The sequence below is a fragment of the Aptenodytes patagonicus genome, chromosome 6, assembly GCF_965638725.1.
Source record: "Aptenodytes patagonicus chromosome 6, bAptPat1.pri.cur, whole genome shotgun sequence".
NCBI lineage: Eukaryota > Metazoa > Chordata > Aves > Sphenisciformes > Spheniscidae > Aptenodytes > Aptenodytes patagonicus.
The window spans coordinates 26,406,246-26,433,377 of NC_134954.1; the positions used below are offsets into that span (position 1 = coordinate 26,406,246).

General features: G+C 45.3%; 1 protein-coding gene across 2 annotated transcripts in view; it reads left to right on the forward strand.

Moving 5' to 3' along the window:
• ARHGEF4 (Rho guanine nucleotide exchange factor 4) overlaps positions 1–27,132 on the forward strand; it is a 178,854-nt gene that overhangs the window by 148,380 nt on the left and 3,342 nt on the right. Inside the window, exons 1-8 of one of the 2 annotated variants that reach the window (XM_076341625.1) lie at positions 979–1,041; positions 17,762–17,941; positions 20,636–20,830; positions 21,864–22,043; positions 22,662–22,894; positions 24,276–24,405; positions 25,239–25,370; positions 26,450–26,693. In XM_076341625.1, the coding sequence (XP_076197740.1) occupies positions 17,816–17,941; positions 20,636–20,830; positions 21,864–22,043; positions 22,662–22,894; positions 24,276–24,405; positions 25,239–25,370; positions 26,450–26,693 (1,240 nt within the window). In that variant the 5' untranslated portion in view covers positions 979–1,041; positions 17,762–17,815. Of the gene's footprint in view, positions 1–978; positions 1,042–17,761; positions 17,942–20,635; positions 20,831–21,863; positions 22,044–22,661; positions 22,895–24,275; positions 24,406–25,238; positions 25,371–26,449; positions 26,694–27,132 lie in introns of those variants that run through there. The other variant, XM_076341624.1, reaches the window with a different exon arrangement.

A 27,132-nucleotide genomic window follows, 5' to 3' on the forward strand; every position in this document is an offset into this window, starting at 1 on the left:
AGGTAGCCAAGTCCTTTAGATATTCTGGCTCCAGAATCCTGCCAGGAAGTGGATGGCAGAGTCCAACAGGAGACGCTTCTCCTGGACCCCCAGTCAGACGGCTGCATCTCCCACCATCCTCCTTGCAAACACCCAGCAGCTTGTTGCACACTCAGGTGTGAGGGAACCCATGTGTGCCCTCGCTGTGCCCTTGCACTGTTGCATGGCCAGCTTTCCTCAGCCCCACCCGGAGCAGTGGGATTTGCCTTCTGGCAGGGCTTGTCTCTATGGCTGGCATGCTCTTAGTGCAGGTGGAAGGATTTAAAAAAGCAGCCACCTAATCCACTCCTGACCCTCCTTAAAAGCCTCTCCTGCACACCACCACGTCGGGCTGGCGCTTGCTGCGTTGCTAAGGCCTGCATGTATCCTGGAGACGGCGCCCAGCAAATAGCTGAGCCGCTCTCTGGAAAGCCAATATCGCAGCCCGGATTGCAGTGCTCCGGCACACTCGGGCTTTCTGCAAGAAGGAATTCAATGTCTTCCTTCTGCTAAAGCGATGGCACCGGTTCCTTCGGCAAAGATGACGTGGAAACCCACGGGTGTGCTGATAAGCATCCCCCTGAGATAAGGGGGTGGGAGGGGGCGTTTTGGTACATGTGCTGTGCGGGACCAGCAATGGCTGTGTTGAACCATTTAGACTTCTGTTTTTGAGAGCTGCAAAACAGCTTTTGTTCGCAGCCCTCTGCCCCCATCCGTGCCCCTGCTGTGGGCTGTACAGCAGTCATTAAGAAGCCTGCTTTTTTTTCTTTTTTTTTTTTTTTTCCGGGGGCTGAAGCCATGGCAAAGGTCCCCGACCGAAGCAGGCACAAATGGAGTGCACTTCACACTTTCCTCCGCTGCAACATGAACCCGGAGACCCAGCGGGTAGTGGTCTTTGTCATCCTGCTCTTCCTCATCATCGTCAACGTGGTGCTGATGTTTCTTTTGGCGTTCCACTGAAGGAGGACTGCCGGTAGTGGTGTGGTGGATGGGGGTTTCCAGGACTGGGCAACAAATCAGCAGGTCAGCATGTCGTTGTCTGCCTCTGGTCTGCCTGTCTGCCGTTACGGTAACTGTGTGTCTCAGAGTATCCCTCCTTTGTTTTTTAATCATCACCTCCTTCCCCACCCTGCTCCCCTCACTCTCCTGTCATCACCTGTGCCTTGCGGTTTGGATCACCATTAAACCAGAGAAAGGGAAAGAGGTAACAGAGTCAACCTGCTTAATTGTAACCGCTCTTCGTGGCACTAATCAGCCTCGATTCCTAACGATGATGATACTGTGCCTATATGTTACACTTCTCAGCCCTGGAGAAGCCCAAAGTGCTGCTGCTTTGTTTGCAGAGGGACAGTCATCCTATAATGAGCCCTTACACAAGGACCTGCTACATGTAAACACCTGCTGTAAAAACCTGAACCCCGTAATGCCTCTGTTACTCTGCCATTGTGATTGTGAGGGCTGTGAACATTGTGCTGTGCGGTGGCATGAGTAATGCCCAATTAGCCAAAGTGATTGATCAATAGAGTGCATCAGGAATTCGGGTTGAATAAACGCTGCAGCAGTGTGGAAGGAGTATTTTGTTGGCTTTTATCCTGTTTCCTTTGTTAAATCTCAGTGCTTATCTGCTACGTGTATTAAATTAGCTGGCAGAACAACAGCACAGGACACTGCTTGCAGGCCACGTTTCTTGCTGGCCAGCAGTAGCCATGCACAGCGGGGAAGTGATTCAAGCAGCACTCCTGTAGACCCATTAGGAGGGAAGGGCAGCAAAGCAGCATGCTTGCTCCAGGCCTGTTCACCTTGATGATGTTTTATCGGCAGCCCTGTACATCACAGCACTTCCAGGCTTGGGCATTGGCACCTCAATGGAGCAACCCTCTACTTGATGGCATTGATGGAGACCGATTCCTGGAGGAAGACAGACTGGAAAGGAAGCCATGGTGCACTGTTCTTAATGACACTGCTTGCATTTGCGCTGGAGACTGTGCAAAATATCCAAGCCCTTAAAATTCAGCAGGATCCTTCATTTTGTATGTTAGGGAATCTGCGCTTGAAGTACAGCTTTCACGAGGGCAGTGCATTTTCTGACACTAATGGTTGAAGTTACTGCAGTCCTTTCAGACCTGAATGCTTAAGGCTCCTAGAGTCTGATCTGATGTTGAGAAAGGCCGGATGGTGATATTGTCTCTGTCATCATGAGTGATGTACTCTGTACCAGTTATTTATGTGATTGTGTGTAATACATTAGTGTTGTACAAAACCACATCACTTTAGCACACTAAGAAATGAAATTTGTACTTGCTGAGCTCCTTTCTGTTACATCTGAGTATAGAATATCCTTTTCCCTGAGAGAGGAGAGTCTCCTGTAGTGCTGGGTGTGGGGCAGCAGCAGGCCTGAGCTCTCTGCACTTTTCTGGGAATCTCTTATGTACATGAACAGTTTTGAATTATTAAAAGTCTCAAATTTAGGCTATTAACTCTATTAGCTAGACATTGTGATAAATAGCCACTGGAACCATCCAGTATATGTTGTTTTCTGAAGTTACCATTAAAAAAAAAAAAAACAACCCAAACCTCAGCACACAACACTGGCTTTCAAAAAAATCTGTTTTCTCTCCCCTCTAAACTTTACCTGTGCTCTTAGTTACAGCTGGAATCAGAACTTTATGGCATAAGGTGGAAAAAAGATTGCTTATTGAAAAGGACAAGTGAAAGATGTGAAAGCATAGCTCGGTCTTCAAATGGGGGACCAAAGTATGGCTTTGGAGTCATAGGTGTCAGTGACAGAAAGCTTTTGACAGCTGCTCGTGAGGGCAGATCATGCGCAAGGTTTGAGCAGGCTCTGAAAGTGCTTGAGCATTCAGAAGCTCTCACCCCTCATCTAGTGAGTGACTGTTTTGCTCTCGACAGCAGTAACAGGCCTCAGCATCATGGCAGCCCCTGCAATGTGTTTGGACTGTCAGTTATTGCTGTCTTGCCTGCTCTGTATCTTGAAATAGTGCAAAACACATCTGATGTTCGATGAGAACTGCGGTTATTCACAGGGCCTGCACATACACATGTAGCTCTGGAGAGTACCCAGCAGGTCAACTCTATTCGTAATACGAATGTTTGACTCAACATGTAGAAGCCATGTGGGGCAGCTGGTAAACTGAGCACAAACGTCTGCCAGCCAAGACTGATCCCAGATTCACGAAGTGACTCGTGCTCTTGTTTAGCTTGGTGTCACATCACTGAAATTTTCCTTGGGTGACTTTTGTCACTGAACTGGAGATTATAGCTGCCTGTTACACTCTGCCTAGGAAGGTGCTTCAGGGAAGTTTTCCAAGAACTTCTTTTTATTTAGTGTCCCACAAAATTGATTAGGTAGCTGGAGCTAGTCTTGTGGTGATGAAGTAATTCACCCTCTGCTAGCTGCTGCTTACTCAGTTTGGGGATGCCCTATTCCCACTGCTCACTAAAGGACTTTGCTGGGTTTGGAAGGGATAGAATACCAAACCTGGTAATGGTGGGCTCCCGCAGCAGGCACAGCCCTGCTGTGCGCAGGCAAATGCTCCCACAATGCTGCGACCTCCTCCTCCCCTCCTGTCTCTGGCGCACTTTTACCATGCCTATACCACACCTGATACGATGTCCTTATTTCCAGAAAGTTCCCTTTGCTCTGTCCAGCTACAGTGGCTGTGGCTGTGAGAGCCAAAGCCATCTGCCTTTGCTGCTTTAACACATCAAAGCATGTGCAAAAGCAGCCAGTACATGTAATGGGAGGTGGAGGAGTGTCTTGCTAACAGCTGATCCAGTGCCCCAAAATGCTCACTGCTGATACTAAAGAGAAAATGTAAGTCTGAGGAATAACATGAGTTTGGGTAGTTAATGCCTCTGTGAGGTACAGAGCTGCCACATTGCCTTCTCCAGGCAGCTCTCCTCTCTGGGAAATGTTGCAGTTTTTGACACAAAGGACATGAGATTTCCCCAGTGGGAGAAGACCTGCCCGCTGCTGGAGAAATAAAGCAAAGAACTGTTTTCTTGAAGGGCTGTGGGGAGTCCAGGACAGTGAGGGACAACCTGGAAAAAAAGTACATTATAGAAAAAGGTAATGCAACCCCTGGTGAAATTGCCTCCCCCTTCCCTGTATGGGGCAATTTGCATTACCCCTGTATAGGGTAATTTCACCTGATTGTTGGTACCAGAATAGTTGGGAGCAAAAAAAAGTAGAATTGTTCTTGCATTTAAAAATCCTGATAAGACAAATCGCAAGATTACAGAGTACTTATTGGAGATATGTGTTATAACACTGCCTGCCGCAGGTGTTAACACTGGTTGCCAAGAGCCTGGGAACACTTCTCCTATTAATATTTAATGTTAGGTAATTTTAATATTCTCTTTCCACTGCTTATCTAGGTGCTTGATACCTGACTAGTCCTGAAGTATCTCTGTCGAGTTTTGTTATGGGGAACCCAGTGTTTTTCTTCTTCCTCAACTTCACCTACAGCCATATACATTCAGCTGGAAGCTGCGGTTGACATATAAGCATTAATCAGTCTGATACTAGTTGTGACTTATTCAAGCCTGCCTCAGATCTTGGCTGAAGAAGCTGCAATGGCCAATAAAGCCCAGGAAAAATAAAGCTGGTGAAGGATCCCTGAATCATGTGCAGGAGCTGTAGATGGTGATAGCAGGATTGTGGGGGAGAAGCCTTTGGCATTTCAGTCAACAAAGTTGGCTTTTTTTCTTTGCTCTCAGTGCACTTATTTGACACAAGAGACGTGTGCTCTGCAGGAAAGCTGTGATTGTGTTCCTTGCAGTCATTTGAACGTCAGGCTCTGCCGTGGCATTTGGGCCACAGCCCCAGGGAAGGGGGAGCCAATGCAGTCACTGCCCCTCTGCAAAGCACTTGGGGTGCCTGGTGCCCACTGTGCTCTCCACTCCTGCTGCGGACCAGGTCACGCCAGCCGGGCCCTTTTGTGGCTGCTGGACTCCTCCTTCTCCTCCCCGGGATGCAGAGTAAGAGCTGTGCCTCCACTCTTTTCCCCGTGCTGCCACTGCAGTGCTGGTGTACTTCAGCTGCATGGCAAAGCAGTGTGCAGGGATGGGGCAGGGTGCTGCTTCCCTGAGCCCTCCATGGGTAGTTCGTGTTGCCCCTGCGTGGGGCAAGGTCACCAGAACATTTAACAGGCAAGAGCTTTGCTCTGCTACTGCTTTACCTTGAGCCTCGCAAGTGCAAAGAGTGTCTATGAACAGGAATGAGACCAAGGCATCATTTCCAAAGGGAGATCTGGGCTTTAGATTGTATCTTTTCTTAATTTGTTCTCCCAGGCTAAACTCATTTCTGTTGTGATATGTGGTATCTGCTGTCTTTGTGATTTATTCTTGGAATCTAAGGCATGAGCTGGCCAGATAAGAAACACAGTAAGCATTTAGGATGATACCATCAACAATTACTTTTAATTAATGCTTCCAGTGTTTTGATTTAAAGAAAAAAAAACCAACAAAAGAAGTCCCATTACGCAGGTTAAAGAAAGATTTTAAGAGGGGGAGTACTTGTTATTTATGCTATGTCACTGGGCTTGTTACCTACAGAATGTGCTGGAAACTCTGGAATAAAATGGTGTCTTATTTGAATCTTTGTATCTGTTCTTTGGCTGGTACTACTTCAGGCAGGACTGTGGTTGTCACATATAGTGCACCCACTCTGTGTCTGCATTGGGCAGTGGTGGAAATGTGACTCAAAGTGGTAGCATGGACCTGCTGAAGGCCCACAATGGCGTTCTCTATCCTGCTGCACGCATGCAAGCCTTCTGCATTTGTAATTGATAAAAGTGATATCAGCTCAGCTATGCTGGTAATGCAGGTAAAGAAAAACATCTCCCCAAGTACCAAGAGGATGTTGTTGAATCTTTCAGCAGAGAAGCCAGTCAGATGTGAAGGATTGTGGAGAGTGAGATTTGGGAGTTTGCTCTCCCTTGCTGATCAGAAGGACCAGCTGATCTGGTCCTTCTGGAACAAGAGCCTGGTGCAGGACTCTGGTCCCATGCATCCCATTGCAGCACTGACATCCCACATCTTCCCCTTCTCCCTCCAGGGAGGGAGACCCTAGCATAGTCCCTTCCAGCATGCTTTTCCCTCCAGAGAGCACCTCCAGAGAGCACCAGTTTCACATTGGGCACCTGAATCTCTGCTGCCCCTTGGTGGGGGAACAGGGGCTGCCTTCACCCCCCTCCTTTCTTCCTGCAGCAGCTCCTACCCAGAGCAGGCTGGTGGGCAAAGCCAAGGTGACACAGGGCATGGAGCAAACCACCATAGCATCCACACTAAAAAAATCTTGTGCTTGTTCGGTGTTGCATCCCTTTAGGATATCAACACAAGAATGAAATTAGTATGTTGTCTTCTACTAAGCTGTGCTGCTTTGTAATGACCACTGCTGGGCAGTACATGGATGTTATTTATAGGCCTAGTGTCTATAGCCTTTGTGGTAATGTGGCTCAGAACGGCATCATAGAGCTGGGTTTGACTGCTTGTGGTTGTTCTGAATCATGACGTTGTCCAGTCTTGGCATGTTGAGTGTCTGCAGAGTTGTGGCAAACTTTGTGTGGAAATACAAACACTGTGTATAGGCATCACATGTGAATCTAAAGAGCTACACCAGGATCTCTCAGCAGCAGCCTAACAGCTTTCCTCATCTCACCAAACGAAATAGTTCCAGCAGGAGATTAAGAAAAGATGGGCTGCTAAGGAGTCATGACTTAGTATTTTTAGTATCCTAATTCACACCTGTAGTGTCCAGGAGTCAGGACTTGTTAAACTAAGCACTATCTAATTACATAGTGAGAAGATTTCCACTAGACACCAAAAGAGGAGAGCCAGGGATTGCAGTATCCCATTGCTGCCTGATTTACCAGAATGTGCTCTGCATCGAGCTGCTTTTGCAAAACTACTTTGTCGTACTGAAAAGCCTGTGGCCACTATGGGAGGGTTGTGCAGGGAGCCAAGGCGACTAAAATAAGAACCTGTGGGGAACAGGAGATATGTTGATATTTTCCTGTTTGGACTAAAGAAGCCATGTTCTGCAGGAGGAACAGCAGGTGCTTCAGTCTCCCGTAGTTAGAGGGCTTGTTTGCAGTGTGGTCTTGGAAACAGGAATGTGGTTCTGGTTTTGAGGCTTTAGCTTTGTTTAGGTCATTAGATCTATTCATCCAGATGATGCGGACTTGAGACAAGTGAATAAAATGGATATATTCCAAAGCATATTAGTACAGGGTCTCAGAAGATCCCAGGAACCTGCTTCTTCTTGAATCAATCTTCTTCACCTAGCACAGGACATTTGCAATATGAAAAGGTTAGTGGTTTGTTTTGGTGGGGGTTTTTTTTTGAGTGTACTTAGCTTGAAGAACCTTCTGTAGGGACTACAAAAGAAATGACTCATTTTTATGTTTACAGATACTAACCAAAAACAAAGGCTAGGCAGCCTCCTTTGCCTGACAGCGAGACATTATCAAGGTTTTTTCTTCTTTTCCTTCTATCTGATATTCAGATTTTCCTCTGCCCCATTTTCAAAGAAAAGGGCAGACAGCAATTAGTTCAGTGAAGAAAGGATCTAAAACAGCGTGTGTGCATTGGGAGAGAGATCACAAGAAAGGTGGGGCTGGGGGGGGCAGAAATAATATGTTTTGGGTCACCAGAAACCTGTAGGGTTTCTCTCTCAGGAGAAGGTGAAGAAAGGAAACGGATACTAGAGTGTGCATGGTTCTTTTGAGGCAGGGAGACCATCTTTGAGAGCTAGGTCACGGAAATTGCTAAACAATCTCTGTTGGCCCAGCATGTCTGCCAGCACCTACCAGTGCTGTACAGACTTTGGCACAGTACTGTTAATCCAAGGGAGATGTTTTCACAGGAGATACAAGCAATAAAAATCATTTCAGTGTGTTCCATTAAAATTAAATCATGTACACACATGAAAAGGAAAGCCATGTGCTGTTTCTGGCTTATTGCCCACTGTGAGCCCGAAGAGATGCTGACCTTTTGATGATTCAGAGCGGTTTGCTAGCAATGCAGTTTGTATCTGCTTTAAAATGTTTTCTTTAACCTTATTTGTAAAACAAATTTAGATTAATTTGCCTTCAAGCTATAACTGATTCTGTAACTTGCTGTATCTTTTGGGGGAAGGGAATAGCAACAGTCACCAACAGGCAGAGAGCTCTGGGAACTGCATGGTTTCCTTTCCTTTTCTTCTGCAAAGAGCCAGGATGCAACATTTATCCTCAATAAATCCCTGTGTCGGATGAGCTGCAGCTGAACTGTTTTGAATACGTTGTCCTTGGGGGATCTGTACCGTATATTCCTCACATGTCCAAAGAAATAATGGTGAAAGCAGAAGCAAAAAAGGAGGTAGAAAGGAAAAATCTCAAATTAAGTCATGGGAGAGGCAGTGGGATCGGGAGCTGTCCTGCAGAGAGGGGAAAGGACGGGAAATATCCCAAGGGGATGTGCTGGTGGGAGTGCACAGCAGCAAGAGGGGAATGGGGTGAGTTTGTAGCATTAGTGACATAAAAATGTGTTAATGTAACATTAAGTAAAATTTTCTAAAGAAAATAGTTTCTATTTGGGTGCCTGAGAAATGGTAGTGTAAAAAAGATGCAACAGCAGTCACTTGTAAATGTGAGAACAACCAAACAGAAACATCCTGGGCTATTTCCATTCCCAGGTTGTACAATTAAAATCAGGGCATCAGAAGATGTAAAAATTGCATTAACCAGGTATGCTTCATATTCTTCAGTAAATGTAGACTTCAAAACTGTTGGTGAGGTGAAGAGGGGAGTCAGTCAGTCTGACAGGGTTTTCATCTACAGCCAAACCAGAAACTAGAAACTTTGTAGATGTCTGAGCCCCTAGATCAAAGTCTTGTTCAAACCTGAGAGTTCAAGCCCAGGCCTCACTCCTTTCCAGTTTTTGAAACCAAAGAAAATAGAAGAGTGTGTGGCTGATTTCCAGGTGCTGTTACGGCACCTGCCCAGTAAACCCTGTTACAAACCCCCGAGTAGTTGTGTGCACCCACCTCCAGCCGCTGCAGTTAGAGCTGTCAGCCGCGGGATGTGGGGCCTGTGCTGAGCCAGGAGAGAGGGGCTCAGCGCTCCCCAAAGCACTCCAGAGTAGCTGGAAAGAGGGGTAAAAAGAATGATTCTGTCAGATCTGGACTGTTTGCGGTAAATGGGACTGTGGCACTTGGATCCTACCTTAACCTGGAGTGACGGCTGCCGTGCAATTGGGAGAGGTATGAGGAGTGGGTTAGCCAAAAGTTAAAGACACTTAAACCACTTTTAAGCCTTAGAGTATTTCAAGCTCCTTAAGCCACTTTAAGGCTTTAGATGGGTTTAAAATGCTTAAAACACTTTAAAACCTTAGATGAATTTAAGCTGTTTAAGCTGATTTAGAGCTTTAGAATGACTTAAGTTCTCTGGCTTTAAGTGCTTAAGGAGGTTTTGAGGTCCTTCGAGCTCGTAATTGTAAAGGCCTTTCTGAACATTTTGAGGATGCGACACATACTGACTCCTGTAACCTGCGCTCAGGGACTCCTTCTCCCTGAATGCCTCCCAGGCAATGTCTGAACAGCCGTTTCCCTGGGTACACTTACATCCTCCTTTTTTTGGGGGAAAAAAAAAAAAGGCCAAGAGTTGGACATGCATGTGGTAGGGACAAATGGCTACTCCAGGTGTGTGGACTGACCTTCCTCCATGCGCCTGGCAAGTGTTGCATGGGTAGGATAAACAGTGTGTGGGATGTTATGTCGAAGCCATGTGGAAGAGCTGCACTTACCTCTGCCTGAGAAGTCCCAGCCAGGAGGATGACAGCTCTACCCCAGAGGACATCCTAACGTCCTTGTAATTACTGTGTTGGCAATCGCTAATTTTCCACCTGAACGAGAGTGTTGCTGTACCTCAGGGAACATATCTGTCCCTGTCAAGTTAACATTTTCAGGGCTTACCATTTTCAAGAGGTGTTTGTGGGTAATATGAATAGTCAACGTTTCTTTTCTTCTGTGTTTTTTTGCTACCCTGATGTCCTAAGACCAGCTCTGTAGGGCCACCCGGTAACAATTTTAGCTGTGACTTGGGGTAACTGCTCAGGAAGAGATGCAAGTATAGCCTGGCTCTTTCCCATGTGTGCCTTTCCAGGTGTGTTTAAGATCCTTGATGGGTTGTATCCAGATAGGATGTGTTTAAATGGCCTTGAAGGACATACATTTGCTTAACCGCTTTTTAAATCATTTATGTGTTTGGCTCTGTGGCATGCTGTGGCACAGCTCAATTACACACCACAGGGAAAAAGTACTGCTTTTGTACTAAACTTCTCGCCTGGCGATTTCACTGGGCACCCACCGGCCTTGCATTACGAATAACCATTTTGTAAGCCTTCATCTCCTGGTCACCCTCCATCCACCTTTCTCTATTGCTGCTTCAAGGTCTGTTTAGCTTGTACTGGCCTAGAAACTCTTCCCACCTTCGATTTGTGGTGCTCTTTGTGTCTTGTCTAGTTCTCCTCTTCCCTCTTTCTTTCTGAGTCATTCCTGACGTTCAGACTTTCTGACCCTGATGGAACAGGCCTGATGTTTTCTTAAATCTCTCTGCAGAGACATTCCTGAGGAGACGCTCATTTAGTTAGTCATTTCTGTTGGATATTGCTTGTGTTACGTTTGTCAGCATAGAATTTCATTTGCCATTTTGTCACCCTGTCACTCAGCATTCTATCTGCTTGTTTGGAAAGAGTTTGAAAATATATTTCACTTACACCAGAAAATGTCTTATAGACATAAGTTTAAATAAGTATCCTCTGGAAACTTGTATGGAAGGTTAAAATGGAAGCTGTTTTATAGTTTTACTTACTGTAATCACTACCAGCAACTGCAACATTCAACTACAAAATGTGATACAAAGACAACCTTTTGCAGAGTACTAGGAGGTTTGAGAAGGGCTTTGCTCCTGTTTCCTTATGCCAAAGCTTAAGGATGTTAGCTCCCAAAATTAGCACACTCCCTTGATATACAGGTCATAGGAGAGTGATGGTTGGGGTACTGAGGGCACTGACAGGATCTAGATGAGTATGTGTCCTCCTCAGCTACAGGTAACTATTCCCACTCTTTCCTAAGAACTTTCCTGGCCTATTTCAGCCAAAACGGTCTAAAGCAATTTCAGTTGATTTGTTTTGCATTATAATAATCAGCTCCCATATCTTAGGTGAGGAACTGAGAACTTCTTGCACCACTCTGGAGTTTGAAAAATCATATTTAACTGGACTCAGATGGACATGCACCTGGCATGCTTTTTCACCCTGTACTCTTCACATGCAGGCTGAAATAACATGGAGCACAACTCTGCCTCTTCCACTTTCTACAAGGGTTGCTTCCCTCCTCCTGTAGCACTTGATAAAGGGAGCTTTCAAAGCTTCTCCTTGCCTGCTGCGGGGGGACCCTCCTCTTCTTCCCATCTGTTTAAACCACTTCTGAGGGGGAATCAGGACTCAGATGATATAAATAAAAGGGAATAATGTAATTAATGCCAGTCAGAATGGTTTTGTGGAAAATAGTTCTTACCAAATAAATGTGATGACAAATTTTGAATGCTTGGTAAATGGAAGCAGCTGTACAAGATGTCACATGAAGAGTTTGACTACAGGCACTGATTAAAAAAGCAGCACTATAGAATATCAGTGTAGCACACTTAACTGGATTAAGATCTTGGCTGACTGACATCTCAGTTTTGTTAAGGAGAATCACTGTCAAATTAAAATATTTTGAATGGGGATCTGCAGTGTTTGGTAAATGCCTGACAGTCCTCCACTATCCTTAATCAGTACTCTAAAATCTGTGCTGAAGAAATATGCAGCTGACACAGTAGGCAAAAGGGCAACGAATGCCGAGGGCATGGCTTGACTGGGGGCATGGTATGCAGGTCTTTGCTTTTGAAGCAATGAATGCAACCCACTGCCCATGTGGGGACACGTGTCTAGTGTAACGTTGTGGCAAGGCAGGCTTGTGTTATCCTGAAACATGTAGACAGAGGAGCAGCAAGAAGCAATGAAGTGTTTGCTGTGGCTGTGGAGTTGCGTCAGTGGTTCTGGCACCCTGCAGCCAGGCAGCAAGTCTTAGCTAGCCCAAATTCCTCCCTGGCAGTGAAGGGAGACAGGACGCCCAGGGGCTTGGTTAATTCATCATGCTAAGATAGATGCCTAAGATGAACCCTTCTCCCTTGGGTGCCCATGTCTCTCCACAAAGGGGAGATACTCCGTAAAGACAATCAAGATAACTCGTTCAGACTAGATGTCTGCTGTTCATATGACAGAAGCTCTATGAGATAAATTTCATCTCTCTTGTCCATCATTAAACAGTGAAGCTAAAAGTTTTGAGAGGAAGCAAGCGCAAGCTATCAGGATGATTTGAAAACTATCCCGTGTGTTCAGTTCAAGGGAGAGGCTAGCTGGCTTCTACCCACGTTCAGAAAAAATAAGTATTTGTGTGAAGCACTACCTTTGGGGCAAGAGTGGAAGTAAAATTTTTCTTTAACTCATCTGCTGCACTTTGCATGAAAGAAGGCAGAAGAGAAGCTCTGGAAGCAAAGTGACTAGTGAAGGAACTGGAGCGGGGAGGGGGTTTTGCCTCTGGGGTCAGGACTGCTGCAGGGTTTAAATGTTTGATGTGCTGATGCAGTTCAGCTTCAGTCTGTAACGCACAAGTCCTGGGGGCGCTGAGCAAAGAATGCAGGCTTCACAGCAACTATTTTAGTTCATCAGGAAGGGCTTAGGTTCAGGTGCTCTTCATGGAAGGTGTCTGTTTTAGGGTCACAGAGCTGAAGAGTAAATTCCATTTTATTGGCACCTTCTCCCTGAACTGCCCTGTATCTTCTGATGCTCCTGGGTTCATTTTTTAGCTCTATATGATCCAGTGTACTTGGCATTATCAAGAGAAAGCTATTCAAATTTTATTCAGTTAGAACCAAGTAGCTCAAAGATAAATATTTCCTAAAGGAGTCTTCATCCCTCCTTCTGTAAGTTGTCAAGATCTTTTATCTCTGTTAATATTGCCTGGAGCTCCTGTCAGAACAAGACCAGGACATACACGGTAATTATGTCAAGGTGTCCAGCCCGAGACAAACAGGGACCGAGTAGCTGGAATGCAAACAAGCCCATAGACGTGGGCCTTGGCATGCCCAATCTCTTTGCCCATGTGTAATGGACTTCTTTTGAGGCAGCAATGTGCAATAGCCCTGGCTGAGTCTCCTCTTGGGCAGCCTGTGCATAGGCATTGCTTGGAGGAGTAATGCAGCAATCCTCCCCCCTCCATCTTTCTGTGATACACTGAGCAACCTGCACGAGCACTGCTTTACCGGCGCCTTCCCTTAGCATCTGCTGTGTTTGTAAATGAGCAGCGAGGCTGTAGCTGCATGGGCAGTAGGGAAAGCAGCTGCAGCTGCACAGAAATGCCAATGCAATATTAGAGCTGCAGTCGATTTTCAGTTTCAAAGTATCAGTGTTAGTACTGCCTTTGGGTTGCAAACACTGCTGTCTACAAACTTAAATGTTGCTATAAACAACAAAAATAGCCAATTTTTGTTTGTTTTCACTGCTGCCAGCTGCAGTAGCTAGAGCAGCAGTAGGGTGGCTGGGTTTGCATTCTCTGTCTTCTAATGTTTCTCTTCTAGAGCCTGGTTTGGGGCCACTTCAGAACATGTACTGAGTTGTCCTTGATATTACAAAGCCAGCACATAAATGTTGTTTCATATGGAATTTAATAGTTGTTTTTCAAACCTTGCTTTAATTGCAAAGATCAAAACCTGTGGTAAGATGAGTCTTTTGAGCCTGGGAGCTGCCATGCTTGGAAATGGTGAGCATTCCCTTTAACACATGCTTCTCTGGAAGGTAAGCAGCTCTCACAATATAGCTGGTTTATTGTGCCATGCTCCAACACATTTTGCAGAAAACCTTTTTATCTGCTGGTGTGATTTATCATTCCTGGGATAGGGAGTAGGAGTCCTAACCCTTTTTTCCCCAGTAACAGTATGCTCCTCGGAGAGGACACTGCAGCATGCTCTGTCCCAGCTGGAGCAGCTCTGCTTGCTGCAGTGACATGCAGTACCGTAGGTGCTTCTGTGCCATGGAAATGTCAGCCCTGGCTCAGGAGCTACCCTTTAGTATTTGCTCCGGGAAAGGGACTGTTACACTGGGTATATTTGGTATTTCTGTATCAGCCTAGGAATCGGACTGGATACAACTGAAAAAAATAGTAAAGGTACAGACTGGTACAGATTGAGGGCTAACAGAAAAATGAGCACTGAGCATGGTGATCATTAAACACTTTTCAGTGTTTGTGCCTGCTCCCCTGCCTGCCCCCCCAGAATACAAGCACAGACTGAAGCAGTGCAGGAAGACCGTGCAGAGCCTGTCAGCCTGCAGTCATGGAGGTGTTTCAAGTGCTGCTGTACTAAACTGAGACAATCCAATGCACATATAAAGCATTTTTTTCCTCTTTATTTCTTGCTTTATTCCACATTGATCATTCCTCCCTACAAACATGGTGTTCGGTGTCAGTTAATCAAATCCTGGCCTGTATTTTGGGCATCTTTTTAGTCACACCTTTGATCGAGAACTGTCTGTGGTAGTGGCTTGTCTGCTTGCCTGTGCCTATTTGGCCAGGCTGGTGATGGGTCAGTTGTGACTTTCTGTATTTGACAAATCACATTCACAGTATGGTTGTTGTTGAATAGAGAAAATTTAAGATATTAATATTAGTGGATGGATTAAAATACCAGCTGAGGATTCACTAGTCCATCACATGGCTTTCGGTGACTCTGAGAAGAACCATGTGGCTCTGTCCCCTTGTGAGCTGGGTGTATCAACCCTAACATGCTGTTAATGCTAGGTCAGGCTTGGTCTCGTCTTCTCATCAAGACACGGAGACCTGACAGCTTGGTACTGTAAGGTATTAACGTCTTCACATCATCAGTGCTCTGCTTGTGTGATCAAAATGCTACAGAGGAAGTCCATTTGTAGCCTCCCTCTGGTCACGGTCATGGCATGTGTGCCGCTGCCATACTCAGAGCACTGATTCAGAGTGACATATTTAAGCACACAGCAAAGGTATTTTATCTCAGAAATAACCATGTTCTTTAAGTGCTGGTCACAATTTGCATGTTGAAAAGCCTGCTGAATGCCACTCTTTCTAAAGATTTATTAGCATATGCCAGTTTCCTGAGCAACAGCCAGCCCTTACCCACAGGGATACATAACTCAGCGTGGTATGGCAGCAGCTCCGGCACGACCTGGTGGTCGGGCTTACCTAAGTGCAGGTGACTTCCCAACAGCGTGTGTGAGATCAGCATTAACCGGCTCCTCTGTATAGAGGTGGCCAGACGCTCAGCTCCAGCCACCCCATCACCCTGTTAAATGCTCTTCTCTTCCTGCAGAAGGGAACTGCTAGGCTCCGCTTGTGGTCCACACAGTCACTAGTCACTGAAGTTGGACTGCTAAAGCAAATGGATGGGTTGCGCACAAGTGGATTGCTCAAAGCAGCAGCAGAGCTCTTTTCTGAGAGTAGCTAACATCCACCATCATCCACAGCCCAGCTGTTCTGTAACTGAAGTCTGCTAGCTGATTTTTGGAAAAATACACACTTTTACATCCGCTCTCTTCCCTACTCCAGTCATCACTACTTTATGTTAGAAAGATAAAACCTCTAAGTTTCTAGAAGCCTGACAAGACCTACAAGTGTTTCAAAAATATGAATAAAGGGTTTATTCATAACGCTGAGTACGCTTCAAGCTTGTTAAACTATACGCAATATGCCTGTTAAGTGAACTATGCATAAAAAGCATCACGCATAGCTCTAACAGCTGTATGCATTAACTGTCAAGCCCAAAAATCTTTTCCCTCCACAGCTCATTTGGACAAATACCTGCCACTTGACTGGGCATAGCTGCCTCTGCTGTATGGTGCATACATCACTATCTCCTGATGTTTGGTTTTCTGAGACTAATGATACTACTTCTGTACTTGCCTTGTGATCAAAGCCTGTCCTTGCTATAGGAGCTTAGACTAGTGAGACACCATTTAAGACTCTTGGATTATTTTCATCGTGCCACTGGCCGGCTGCATGACAGCAGCATGACCCTTATGTTCCCTGCCTGCTGGGCCTCTCTAGAGCGACTGCTCGCCTCTGTGAAGAGCGGAAACCTGCAGTAAAGATGCACTGATCCCTGTGGTGGTGCAGCGGAGGGCAGCTAAGCAAAGGCAGCGTGGGGATTGCCGACATACTGGCTATGTAGATAAGTGGGAACCTCTCATCCTCTCCTTCCCCATCATCCTGTTATTTTTGTCACAATGGAAATACTGCGTTAAGCTGTTTCTGGTTCAGTGAAGGGGCATTTGCTATCCAAAGGCAGATTGTATTTGAATTTTCTTTCAAATGCCTCGTTAACTCTCTCCTGATTCACTGCATGCGCGATTATCCTGACATTCTTTTACAACATTCATCTTTCTTCTTGGGGGAGGGGCAGAAATAGTAACCCAGAGCAGTAGATAACTAACTCTGTGACCGAGCAACCTAAAGTGCCCAGCATGGACGACATGTGCATCATGTGGCTCTGGTGATACTGCTGCAATGTTGTGAGATATACCATGGACAGTGGGTTTTGTACAGGTTCTCTTTCTCCCCTGTGCCTCACAGACTGGTCCTCCTGTTGTCTTTCCAGAATTTATCATTGCACCATTTTTCTGCAGAAAAATAGGGCTTCACTGCCACTCCAGAATGGCTAAGTCCTTTTTAGCAAGACTCCAGTATACGCTCTGCCTTCTTGGGGAAATCCTTGGTGTTCAGACAGTCCCAGTCATGCTCAGGCCCTGAGAAGCCCGTGTGTGTAACTCTGGTTGTTGAAATTCAAAGGAGACTGTGACATGATAAACCTGTGGGCATTGGGCAGGCACTACTGTTGTAGTGGCCAGCAGGACCAGGTTACAAATACACCACTGCAACAGGTCCCAAGTGTTACCTAGCTACACCATAGCTAAAGTGTGAGTGGTTGAGAATGGCATCAGGCAGGTATAGACACATCATCACTGTTCAAGAGCCCCCTCACAGCCTCTAGCCATGTGGGATGTTTTTTTGGTTTTGGTTTTTTAATTGCTGGGGGTCCTTTTTTTCCTAGAGTAGGCCCTCTATGGGACATGTAGTAAATAACCATTGTCCCTCAGCATAATTACTTGAATTCTTCAGAAGACTTAAGCAGCTTAAGTGCTAAGTTTAACCACCTTAAAGACTTAAGGCTCTATCCATCCTAGACTAGCTCTGAGGCCTCAGAATACTTTCTGCTCTGAAGTATGTCTCTAAACATTGATGCTCAAGGTTTTATTTCAAGGCAGGGCTGCACTGGCAGCACAAGAGCATCCTCCACCAACAACGTACCACCGAGTCCTGTTTGCCAGCTGAGGCAAAGTCACCAGTAAGAAATTCCAAAGCATCAAATTTATGTTCTTTATGGTAGTAAACAAACTGTGTTCAAGCGATTCTGAATAAATGCTATTGAGAGCAAGGTCAGTCAAAGCAACTGCCAGACTAGCACCAACTCCTTCTCACATTGCTCACGGGGAGTAAACAGTTATCAACGCTTGTTTGGCTCAGCAGCAATGGTGCCAAAGCTGCAGCCACGTTGGCAGACTGTGTTGCTTTCTTAGGTGGAGCTGACAGTTTGACTTGCTTTGTGCACAGCTCATCAGTGATGGCAGCGTGGTGTATGCAGAAGCCCTCTGGGACCATGTCACGATGGATGACCAAGAGCTGGGATTCAAGGCCGGCGATGTCATTGAAGTAATGGATGCTACCAACAAGGAGTGGTGGTGGGGGAGGATTCTGGACAGCGAAGGCTGGTTTCCAGCCAGCTTTGTACGGGTAAGAGCTTGATGTCTCTTTATGCCTCTCCATTAGCACCAAGTGTTCTTTTTCTCCAGGTTTAGTGTTCTGTAGTGACTCCTGAGCACTTTCACTGCTAGAGATAGTTGGTTCAACACGTCTTCTTACTATTCCTCTACACATGGCCCTGGCATATAGGGCCCTCCTGGCTGAGCTGCCACCGGTGTGGAGAAGTCCCTCTTTACATGAGTAAATCAGGGCAAGGGTGGTTCAGTTCCAGACTCCGGAGCTCAGCTGAGCTGCTCCAGCTGGGGAGCTGCCCTGCATGGTGGTTTGCAGCCTGGGCTCCTGCTTACCTATATGTATATTGGCTAGTTTGTGCCCAAGCACACAGCATCCCCTTCAGGAGCAAGCAACAAATACTCTCCTAGAGGAATCACAGATGCAGCTGGCAGAGGTCTTCACTCTCGTGTCCACTTCAGACAGTATGGATAAGCATGGCACCAAATTTAGCTTCCTCCATCTGGTGCTGGGTCCAGTGTAATGCTATATCCCAAAGTATGCAACCACCTGAATCATGCACACACCTTCTTTTAGCCCTGGAGTTTTAAAAACATCAGGCTGCTGGGCTACCCCACAGCACTGTATTCCAGGCATTTAAAAATGGAGGAGAAAACCACAAAAAAAGTCTTGGAGGTCATGTGGGACAACTGATGAGGGGGGAGATATGAAACACTTGACACTTTTGGGCCAAGACTTGTGGGCCAAGGCTCTCCCCCAGTGCCAGCTACAAAGACCATATAGAAATAGCTATACAGAACAGCCCAGACAGTCCCAGCTGTATACTGCAGAGGTTGGATTAATTTCCAACAGCGCATTCTGAAACACATCTGAATTCTCTGTGCAAGTAGGGGGTAAAAAAAGAGTGTGGGTAACTCCTGTGCACTCCTTTCCTGCTGTGAGGAGAAAGGGGTTTTTTCCTTTCTTTGGGCTGTCACTGTTGGTGTGGATGCCTGACTCTGGTTTCACCACTTCAGGGCAGGCTCCTCAGTACTGCAAAGGCAATTAGGTGTACCTAAGGGCAAAGATTCTCAGTCCTTTAGCTCTTTATCCAGGTCACTTCAGATCACAAGTGACCCAAAACCAGGTGAAGCATGGAAGGAGGTGATCTGGTGTCTGGTGTCTGTAGCAAAAGTTCTTGGAGAAATGGGGCAGATAGTGCTATAAAAGTTTTGAAATGCTTTGTTATAGGTTGCAGGAGAGTCTTAGCTGGGTAACTATTATGAATAGTGGATGTTTTTGCAAGTAAGATAACTAAGACCAAACTCTCAGCACTGGTGAGGACGGAACTGCTTTTTTCACAGTCAAAACATAGGCCTTTTTTTCTTTCATGTTACTGCTAAGTTGAATTGTTGTCCTGGCTGGCAAAAACCTGTGATAGTGTTTCAGGGGAAAGCAGACTAGTGCTAGCCTTTAGGGATGCAGAGTAACAAGTTCTTTTAGCAGACCAATTACAGCACTTGCTCAAGCATCTGAGTGAAGATTTCCTGCTAATTATCACTGGGTCTCAAGCTTACTGCTGGGAAGGCTGGTATGTTTGGGAACTTAGATAAATCTCCAGGTCTCTCAGTTACTCCACACAAGTTTCAGGCCAAGGTCTGAGTTTAAGACTAGCCAATGTTACTCTGCTCACAGCGAAGGAAAACCAGGATTGCACATCTTGAGGGCTTCACCAGCTATTATGCCTATGCTGACAAGGGATGGGTATGCACTATGTTTATATGTAGATACACGTGTATCAAGTGGTACGTAATCCTGCCTAGAACAAACTACATTAAAAGTTTAAAGCAGTTCTGTGTCATTGTACTAAAAGTGCCTATAGTTACGCATGTTCCTACTTCAGTGTTTTTCACTTCTTCTCTGTGCTGAGTTGTGTACAAAATATTCCCATGGGCACTCTAAGAGCTACAATACTACTATGTGAAAGAAAGCTCGTAAATGAAACGCACTGATAATTGCCTGCTATAAACTAAGGTACTTTGCTATTGTTGACAATATAGCCTCTGTAGGACAACGTGCCTACAAAATGCTATTTTTCTCTGCTCGTGGTGTGCTGCCATCTGATGGGCACTATGAAGGAATCATGAGTTTCACACACAGCCCTGTAATGTAATGCCATTCCTTACCATATTATATGCCCACTGGCATCTGTATTGGCTTTATATTAACAATAAATTATCTTTAAATAATCTTGGGGAAGCAGACACCGAGAAGGCCATCTGTTATTTACAGTATGAGAACAACAATAAAGCTATATAAAAAAGCAACTATTTACTGGTTTTCCCCCCTCCCTCCCTAAGCACCCCCTCACAAGTACCTAAGCAGATTTCACTTGATAAACCATTTCCTGTCCTGACTTTGTATGTATTCTTCCTGGAGGACTCTGTATCATTCCTGTGACTTCTGTCCACAAGAGATGCCTGCTTAAAACCACCCACGTTACACAGTAGGAGCAGCTGTCATGTGGCTTGAAAGTACCCTCCCAAAGCTATCTAGCCTTAGCTTCCCTAAGGGGAAAATATGTTTGCAAGTAATATACATGTAGCAGCCCTCTTTGCTCCTTATCCTAGCTCAATCTTTGTCTGCCATTCAGTCAACTTTCCCAAACTTCTTTTCCTTGGAAGAGTTGCGTTTAGCAATACAAACGATGAACATCTTGTGTGTCTGGCACAGCTGCGAGTAAACCAGGATGAACCCATGGACGATTATCCCCTGAAGGTAGAGGGTGGCAAAGAGGACGACTCCAGCAGTGGCACCCGCCGCTTTGGGATGGGGCAGACCACCAAAGATCAAATGAGGACCAACGTCATCAATGAGATCATAAGCACAGAGAGAGACTACATCAAGCATCTGAAGGACATTTGTGAGGTAATGGAATAAAGGGGGAAGTGAATGTCAGAACTTGTCTGAAGGATAATAGAGTATGTCCCATTCTCGCCCAGAGAGTTACCCTAAGCGGGTAACTTTACTTTTCTGAAAATGAGACTGTATTTCCATCAGAGCCTGCTCTGCTAAATGGCGTTGCATGTTCAGAAAACAGGAGACAATTCATTACAGCAATATCCCAAATGCCTCTGATTTTGGAGCACCCACTTGGGCGCATTCCATTAAATGTAATTAATTGAGTTTCCCAAGCCAGAGAAAAGTAAATGTCTAGCACTGCTGTCCTCTTTAATATACGTTCTGAGGTAATAAAATCACCAGCCTTCAGGCAAGTCATGCTCAGATTAAAACAACTGGGGGATGTTGAGCCAATTAGGTCTTTCACTTGCAAATACGCTGAGTATTGCGACACCCCTTCCAGAAGAGACATGCCGTCATATACACTGGGGTAAATGAAGGTAATTGAAAAAGAGTTTTGCAGGAACATAGTTCTTCACTGAAATGACACAAAAATGTAGTGCCTTCCAGGAGAGCCAGCTGGGGCAAAGCAGCACACACTTACCAAACAAGCCTTTCCTCTTGCAGTGTCCCCCCATGTCCTTTGTGCCCCCCTTCTTCCTTGAGTCAACCAGGCATTTCCTAACACAAGCATCCAAACCAGATCTGCAACTGGATTTAATTGGCCTAAATCTGTCAGTGGATCAGTGCTGGGGTCAGAACACCCTGTAGCCTGCAGACAGATAAAGGTGTTTTTAACAGGAGAGTGCAGCTCTGGGACTCCTTCAAGTGTGGATTACAGTATTGTTTAAGGCAGTGATGTAACTGTGGCTTGGTTTCTATTTCTACCATGTTTTGGGTGGTATTAGAGGAAATAATAGCTAAAACATGGATGCACCTATACAGGAAGGGGGTACAGGAACCAGGTGTACAACTGACTACAGTCCATGGGGTTTTCTGTTGATAACCAAAAGCCACAGAGCAAATGCCCAGGAAGCTTTCCAATTTGGTTTCCTCCTAGGGTTACATTAAGCAGTGCCGTAAAAGAGCTGACATGTTTACAGAAGAACAGCTGAAGACAATCTTTGGGAATATTGAGGACATCTACAGGTGCCAGAAGAAATTTGTTAAAGCACTAGAGAAGAAATTCAACAAAGACCACCCACATTTGAGTGAGGTCGGCTCATGCTTCTTGGAATATGTAAGTAAACTTGACTTCATGGGAAAGGGGTAGCTGAGCATGGATTAAGCCAGAGGATTTAGAAATTGATCAGACAGAACTGAAGCTCTGTTTAAAAAAATCCACCCAACCAAACTGAACACCACCACCCTCCTCCTGTTCAAACCCCTAACCACCTCCCAGCCAAACATCTCCTACCTCTTGTGGCTGTGGAAAGATTTTCAAGTGCCTCAGCTTCTGAGCACTACACTCCCTGCCAGACCATGCTACTTTACACAAAAATGTAGGAAGATTCCAAAATCTCGAGCTGGACCCGAGTTTACAGCTATGGTATTTTCAGGTCAGTGCAGGATCAGCAACTGCCGATCCCATCATTAAAAACATGCAGCTGAGCACAGGCCAGAATACACGGAAATGTCTTGGTCTCTCAGATAAGCTGCACATGCTGTAACTTGTAATATACCCTGCCCATCCCCAACTTTAGGTCTCCGGGCTTCAAAGTCTGGGGAGGATACAAATTGACAAACAGCCCCATGTGATAAAGGAGTAGGACCTACACAGGGAACTCACATACAGAAGTTTGAGCCAGGCCATCACCCTGAAGAACGTGGACAGTAAATCCCTTCATTTCCCTTGCAGCAAACAGAGTTTCAGATATACTCTGAATACTGCAACAACCACCCCAATGCCTGCATGGAGCTGTCCCGCCTCACCAAAGTTAACAAGTACGTCTACTTCTTCGAAGCCTGCCGCCTGCTGCAGAAGATGATCGACATCTCTCTGGATGGGTTTCTGCTGACTCCCGTGCAGAAAATCTGCAAATATCCACTGCAACTGGCTGAACTGCTTAAATACACCAACCCCCAACACAGGTAGGTCAGCATGGTGGGGAGGGAAGGAGTGAGACTGGTCTCATGGAAATGGACTAATGCAGAATCATGTGTTGAGGGCAGCTTGCCAAGAGCAGCTGATACTATGATTCTTCTGGGTTACCTTGTAGAAACCAGGAAAAAAAAGTATTTTTCTATCAAATACATCATTTTCCGTTACAGTAGCACTAGGCTTTCCTGTTTGTTACAGACCTGGAGTTGCAAGGTCCACCTTCTTAATGGTACTTTTCTATTTTATTTGGCCCACATATCTGTGATACCAGCACATACATACTTTGGAGTTAAATGTTTCCGGTGGTGGTGTTGAAAACTTTGCCTCCAAAAGCACTGGTTGAATATACCCAAAAATGCCCACGTAACTAGACCACAGCACGTCAGGGCTGCGTGGTAGTCATGAATTTTGCCCAGCGCTTCCCCAGTGGGAAGCTGCAGCCTATAGCAGTCAAGCCATGCACACTCGGTGCTTCTTCAGCACAGCTCAAAAGCCTCCAAATCCATTGCTCCGTTTCAGGGTGAAGGCACTGTCCTCGGCTGAAAATAACTGTGTCACTTAATCAAGCATCTGAAATAATTAGCTACAGAAATTAAAACATGAAAAATCTGTATTAAAGGAAAGTGTTAAGAGTGGTCCATTGTGGCTTAATTTTACCTTCCTACTTACAGCACTGCTACTTCTCAGAACAGTTTTAAACATGGCTTATTAAATCTATAAGCATGTTGTTCTGAAGCTAACCTCTTAACAGAAAGCTCCTTAATGCAGTACGCAGATGTTTTGAAAATAGCGTTAGAGACAAGTTCTGCAGAACAGCTCCTTCCCAGCTACTCTAAACTCGGCAGAAGTAGCTGATGGCAGCAGATGGTGAGTGGGGGAGGGTAGATCAGCTTCTGTCCTACCCTTCCAGATAAACCATTGGCTCCTATTTGAAATGAAGCCAGTTATTGCTGAACTGCCTTACCTATGCATGACAGAATCAGTCCCTGTATGAAAACAGTGGCATTATGAATATATTGTATTATGTTGCCGGGGAAAAAACGAGGCTTGGAAAGCCCTGGAGATTCTTCCAGCAACTCGTATTTACACCTCTGCGGCTGAATTTGATTGCTTACCCCCTTCCCTTCCACAAATTGGGCCTGGATTTGTTACAAGACTATAACCTGTGCCTGAAAACCAGCATGCATCTGAAAAGCTGCCCACAGAAACATGTACCTCCGACTTCCAGTATAAAACAGCTGGGATAACTGCAAGTGGAACTCATGTTTTCTGCTCTCCAGCCCTAGATCATGGTAGGCTGCACTCCTTTGGGGTGTAGGTACAATAAGCATGTGTCATTTTGTCATGCCTAACACCTCTGCCCTACCCTAGGGATTTTAAAGATGTCGAAGCTGCCTTAAATGCCATGAAGAATGTTGCTCGGCTCATCAATGAGAGAAAGCGGCGGCTGGAGAACATTGACAAAATTGCTCAGTGGCAGAGTTCAATAGAAGACTGGGAGGTAAGAGACTTACTTTCCCCATGAATGGAATAGTCTGTGTTGCTTGTCTCCCCCCCACCCTCCAACAGCTTCTGCCTACAGCAAGATCTTAATGAGGATTACTATCTAGCCCTGCCTCAGTTCTGCTGCCCCTCTTTGTGTGTGTTTTTTTTATTTAAACAGATATGATCTTTTAGTACAACTGAAAAGGTCTTTGCATGTTCCCTGGGATTTTTGCTTCACCACTTTCCTTGCAGAACAAAATCAGCATGTAGGTTGGTGAAATCGTGTTATTTTCCTCTTGCCCCCCATTTTATCTTGAGTGATTTCAAACTCTCAAGATGGGCAGAATTGCCCCTTAACGCTTAATAAGCCATGTTATTCTTGCAGAAAGGCAAGCTCTGATAGAGCGGCAAAGGAAGCCAAAGTTCCCTGCAGACTCATTAAAAAAAATTGCTACATAAAAGAAACAAAACTACTAGTTTTCTAAATCTTAGACTTAATAAAACCAGACCGTCTCCCTCTCCAAGGATGTCAGGCTAAATTCGCAGCTCTCTGCTTATGTGCCTCCTTTTATGTCAGGGATGGATCAGCTGCCCTGAGCAGACTTCCTGGAACAGGAGATCTTTTCATTTAACACACTGTTGTTAAGGGCACAGCGTCTCCCTGATGTGACAAGGGCTGTCCTCCAGCACAGAAGCTCCCTCTCATTCCCAGAGGAGAGTTTCATCAGCAAGAATTGAGGCCCCACAGGCCCCCTCAGCTTGGCTGAGGTTCTCTTACGAGACTACGGGCTTATTTCTTCTCCCGTTTTCAGATGGCTGAGACCAACCTGTTCTTTATGCTGTTCTCAGGGTGAAGATGTCCTAGTCAGAAGCTCAGAACTCATCTATTCTGGGGAATTAACCAAAATCTCCCACCCTCAAGCCAAGAGCCAACAGAGGATGTTCTTCCTCTTCGATCACCAGCTTGTCTGCTGCAAGAAGGTAACCTCACTAGCCAGGCACAAATGCTCTTTCTTACAAGGCTAAAGAATTTGAGTCAACTCCTCTACCCCTTTGTTGCCTTAATGCTTACTGGCATCATATGTGCTTCTGGCACAGAGACTTTTATGTGCATTCGTCGCAGTCTTTTCTCTGACGTCCTGGTGTGTCCCGTGCACCTGACCACAGCAATAAGCTACAGGAACTAATTACTGGCCTAATTCTTATAGCAGGAGAGGATAGCATTACACTGCTTCTAGGGTTAGTGTATGGGTTTGTTTTATACAACTCAAGTATGAGCATTGTCACCCATTTTATTTTAAATAGGTTGGGTTTTTTTTTCAACTGTACTGCCACTTGAGATTAATATCATATTCAGAAGGTAACTGCAGCTTTGACAAAGAGCTGTGGGCCTTGACAGTCAGTAAGACCATATTAACACCATATGTAAGTCTGTAAGTACAGCCCATGCTATTTTTCGTAACCTAAGTAATAAAAGAGATCTTCCTTCATAGAGCAAATGGAAAGTATCTTCCATTGGAATTTCAGAACTGAACACATTTTTTTTGCGTTCTCCATGGCATACAGGTAGCTCCAGGTAACTTAGGCATGAGACCCTCGCTGTTTTATCACTGCTCTCAAATTTACTTTTCATTGTCAATACAAAAAAACCTAAAGCTAATTAGCATTTTTTTGGCTTTCTAACTGGGACAGTAGGATTCAAATACTATTTTCTGACACTGGCTTAATGAGGATTTGGGATCACGTGTAAGAACACAAGCTTGCTTCTCATTCAGAGCTCTTCAGGGCAGCTGATGTCCCACAACGGTAGATGGCAGCCTATCCTGACCCCACCACTCTTAAGAAACCACACGATTCCCCTCACTGCTAACAGCGTCAACAGGAGCTTAGCACTCTGCAATTCCATAGATTCAAATCCAGTATCAAATTTTTTCTTACAGGACTGTAATGACTGCCAAGAAGATTAAATTACTCCATCATCTCAAAGAAAATAAATGTTTAAGGAAGGGACAGGACAGGAACAGTAATGTCTGTATGAGTCTGTGCGATCTCTCTTACAGGACCTTCTGCGCCGGGACATCTTGTATTATAAGAGTAGGATCAACATGGATGATATGGAAATACTGGATGTAGAAGATGGGAAGGACAAGGACTTCAATATCAGCGTGAAAAATGCATTTAAGTTGCACTGCCGAGGCACAGAGGAAGTCCACTTATTCTGTGCAAAAAAGCCTGAGCAGAAACAGCGCTGGCTGAAGGCATTTGAGAATGAAAGGAGACAGGTTCAGCTCGACCAGGAGACGGGTATGGAAAGAGCAATGCTGTGAGGCAGTGGTTTTTTGTGGGGGTTTTTTTGTTTGTTTGTTTTCTTCTTTTTTTTAACCACCAGCCAATGCATAGGAGTGAAAGGGGGGAAGCCAGTCCATGCTCCAGTCCAGCTCTGGGCTGCTGAACTGCACATTTTGAATGAACCTGTGCAATTTAAAAAAAAAAACAAAAAAACAAACCACTGTAAGCAGACACTGCAGTATGTCCTCAGGGAGGCTGACATGTCTTTAATGAGTTCAGGCAGGGCTGACAAAATAGTCAATACATTACATACAGCTTCCATTATTTTGCAGCATAGTGTGAGCGCCCAACTTGGCAATATCTATACAAAACATGTTCAGTCGAGGGTTTTCATTGTCTTGTCCAAATGCTGCTTAATTCTGACACGTGTGATCCAATGAGATTTGAACCACAA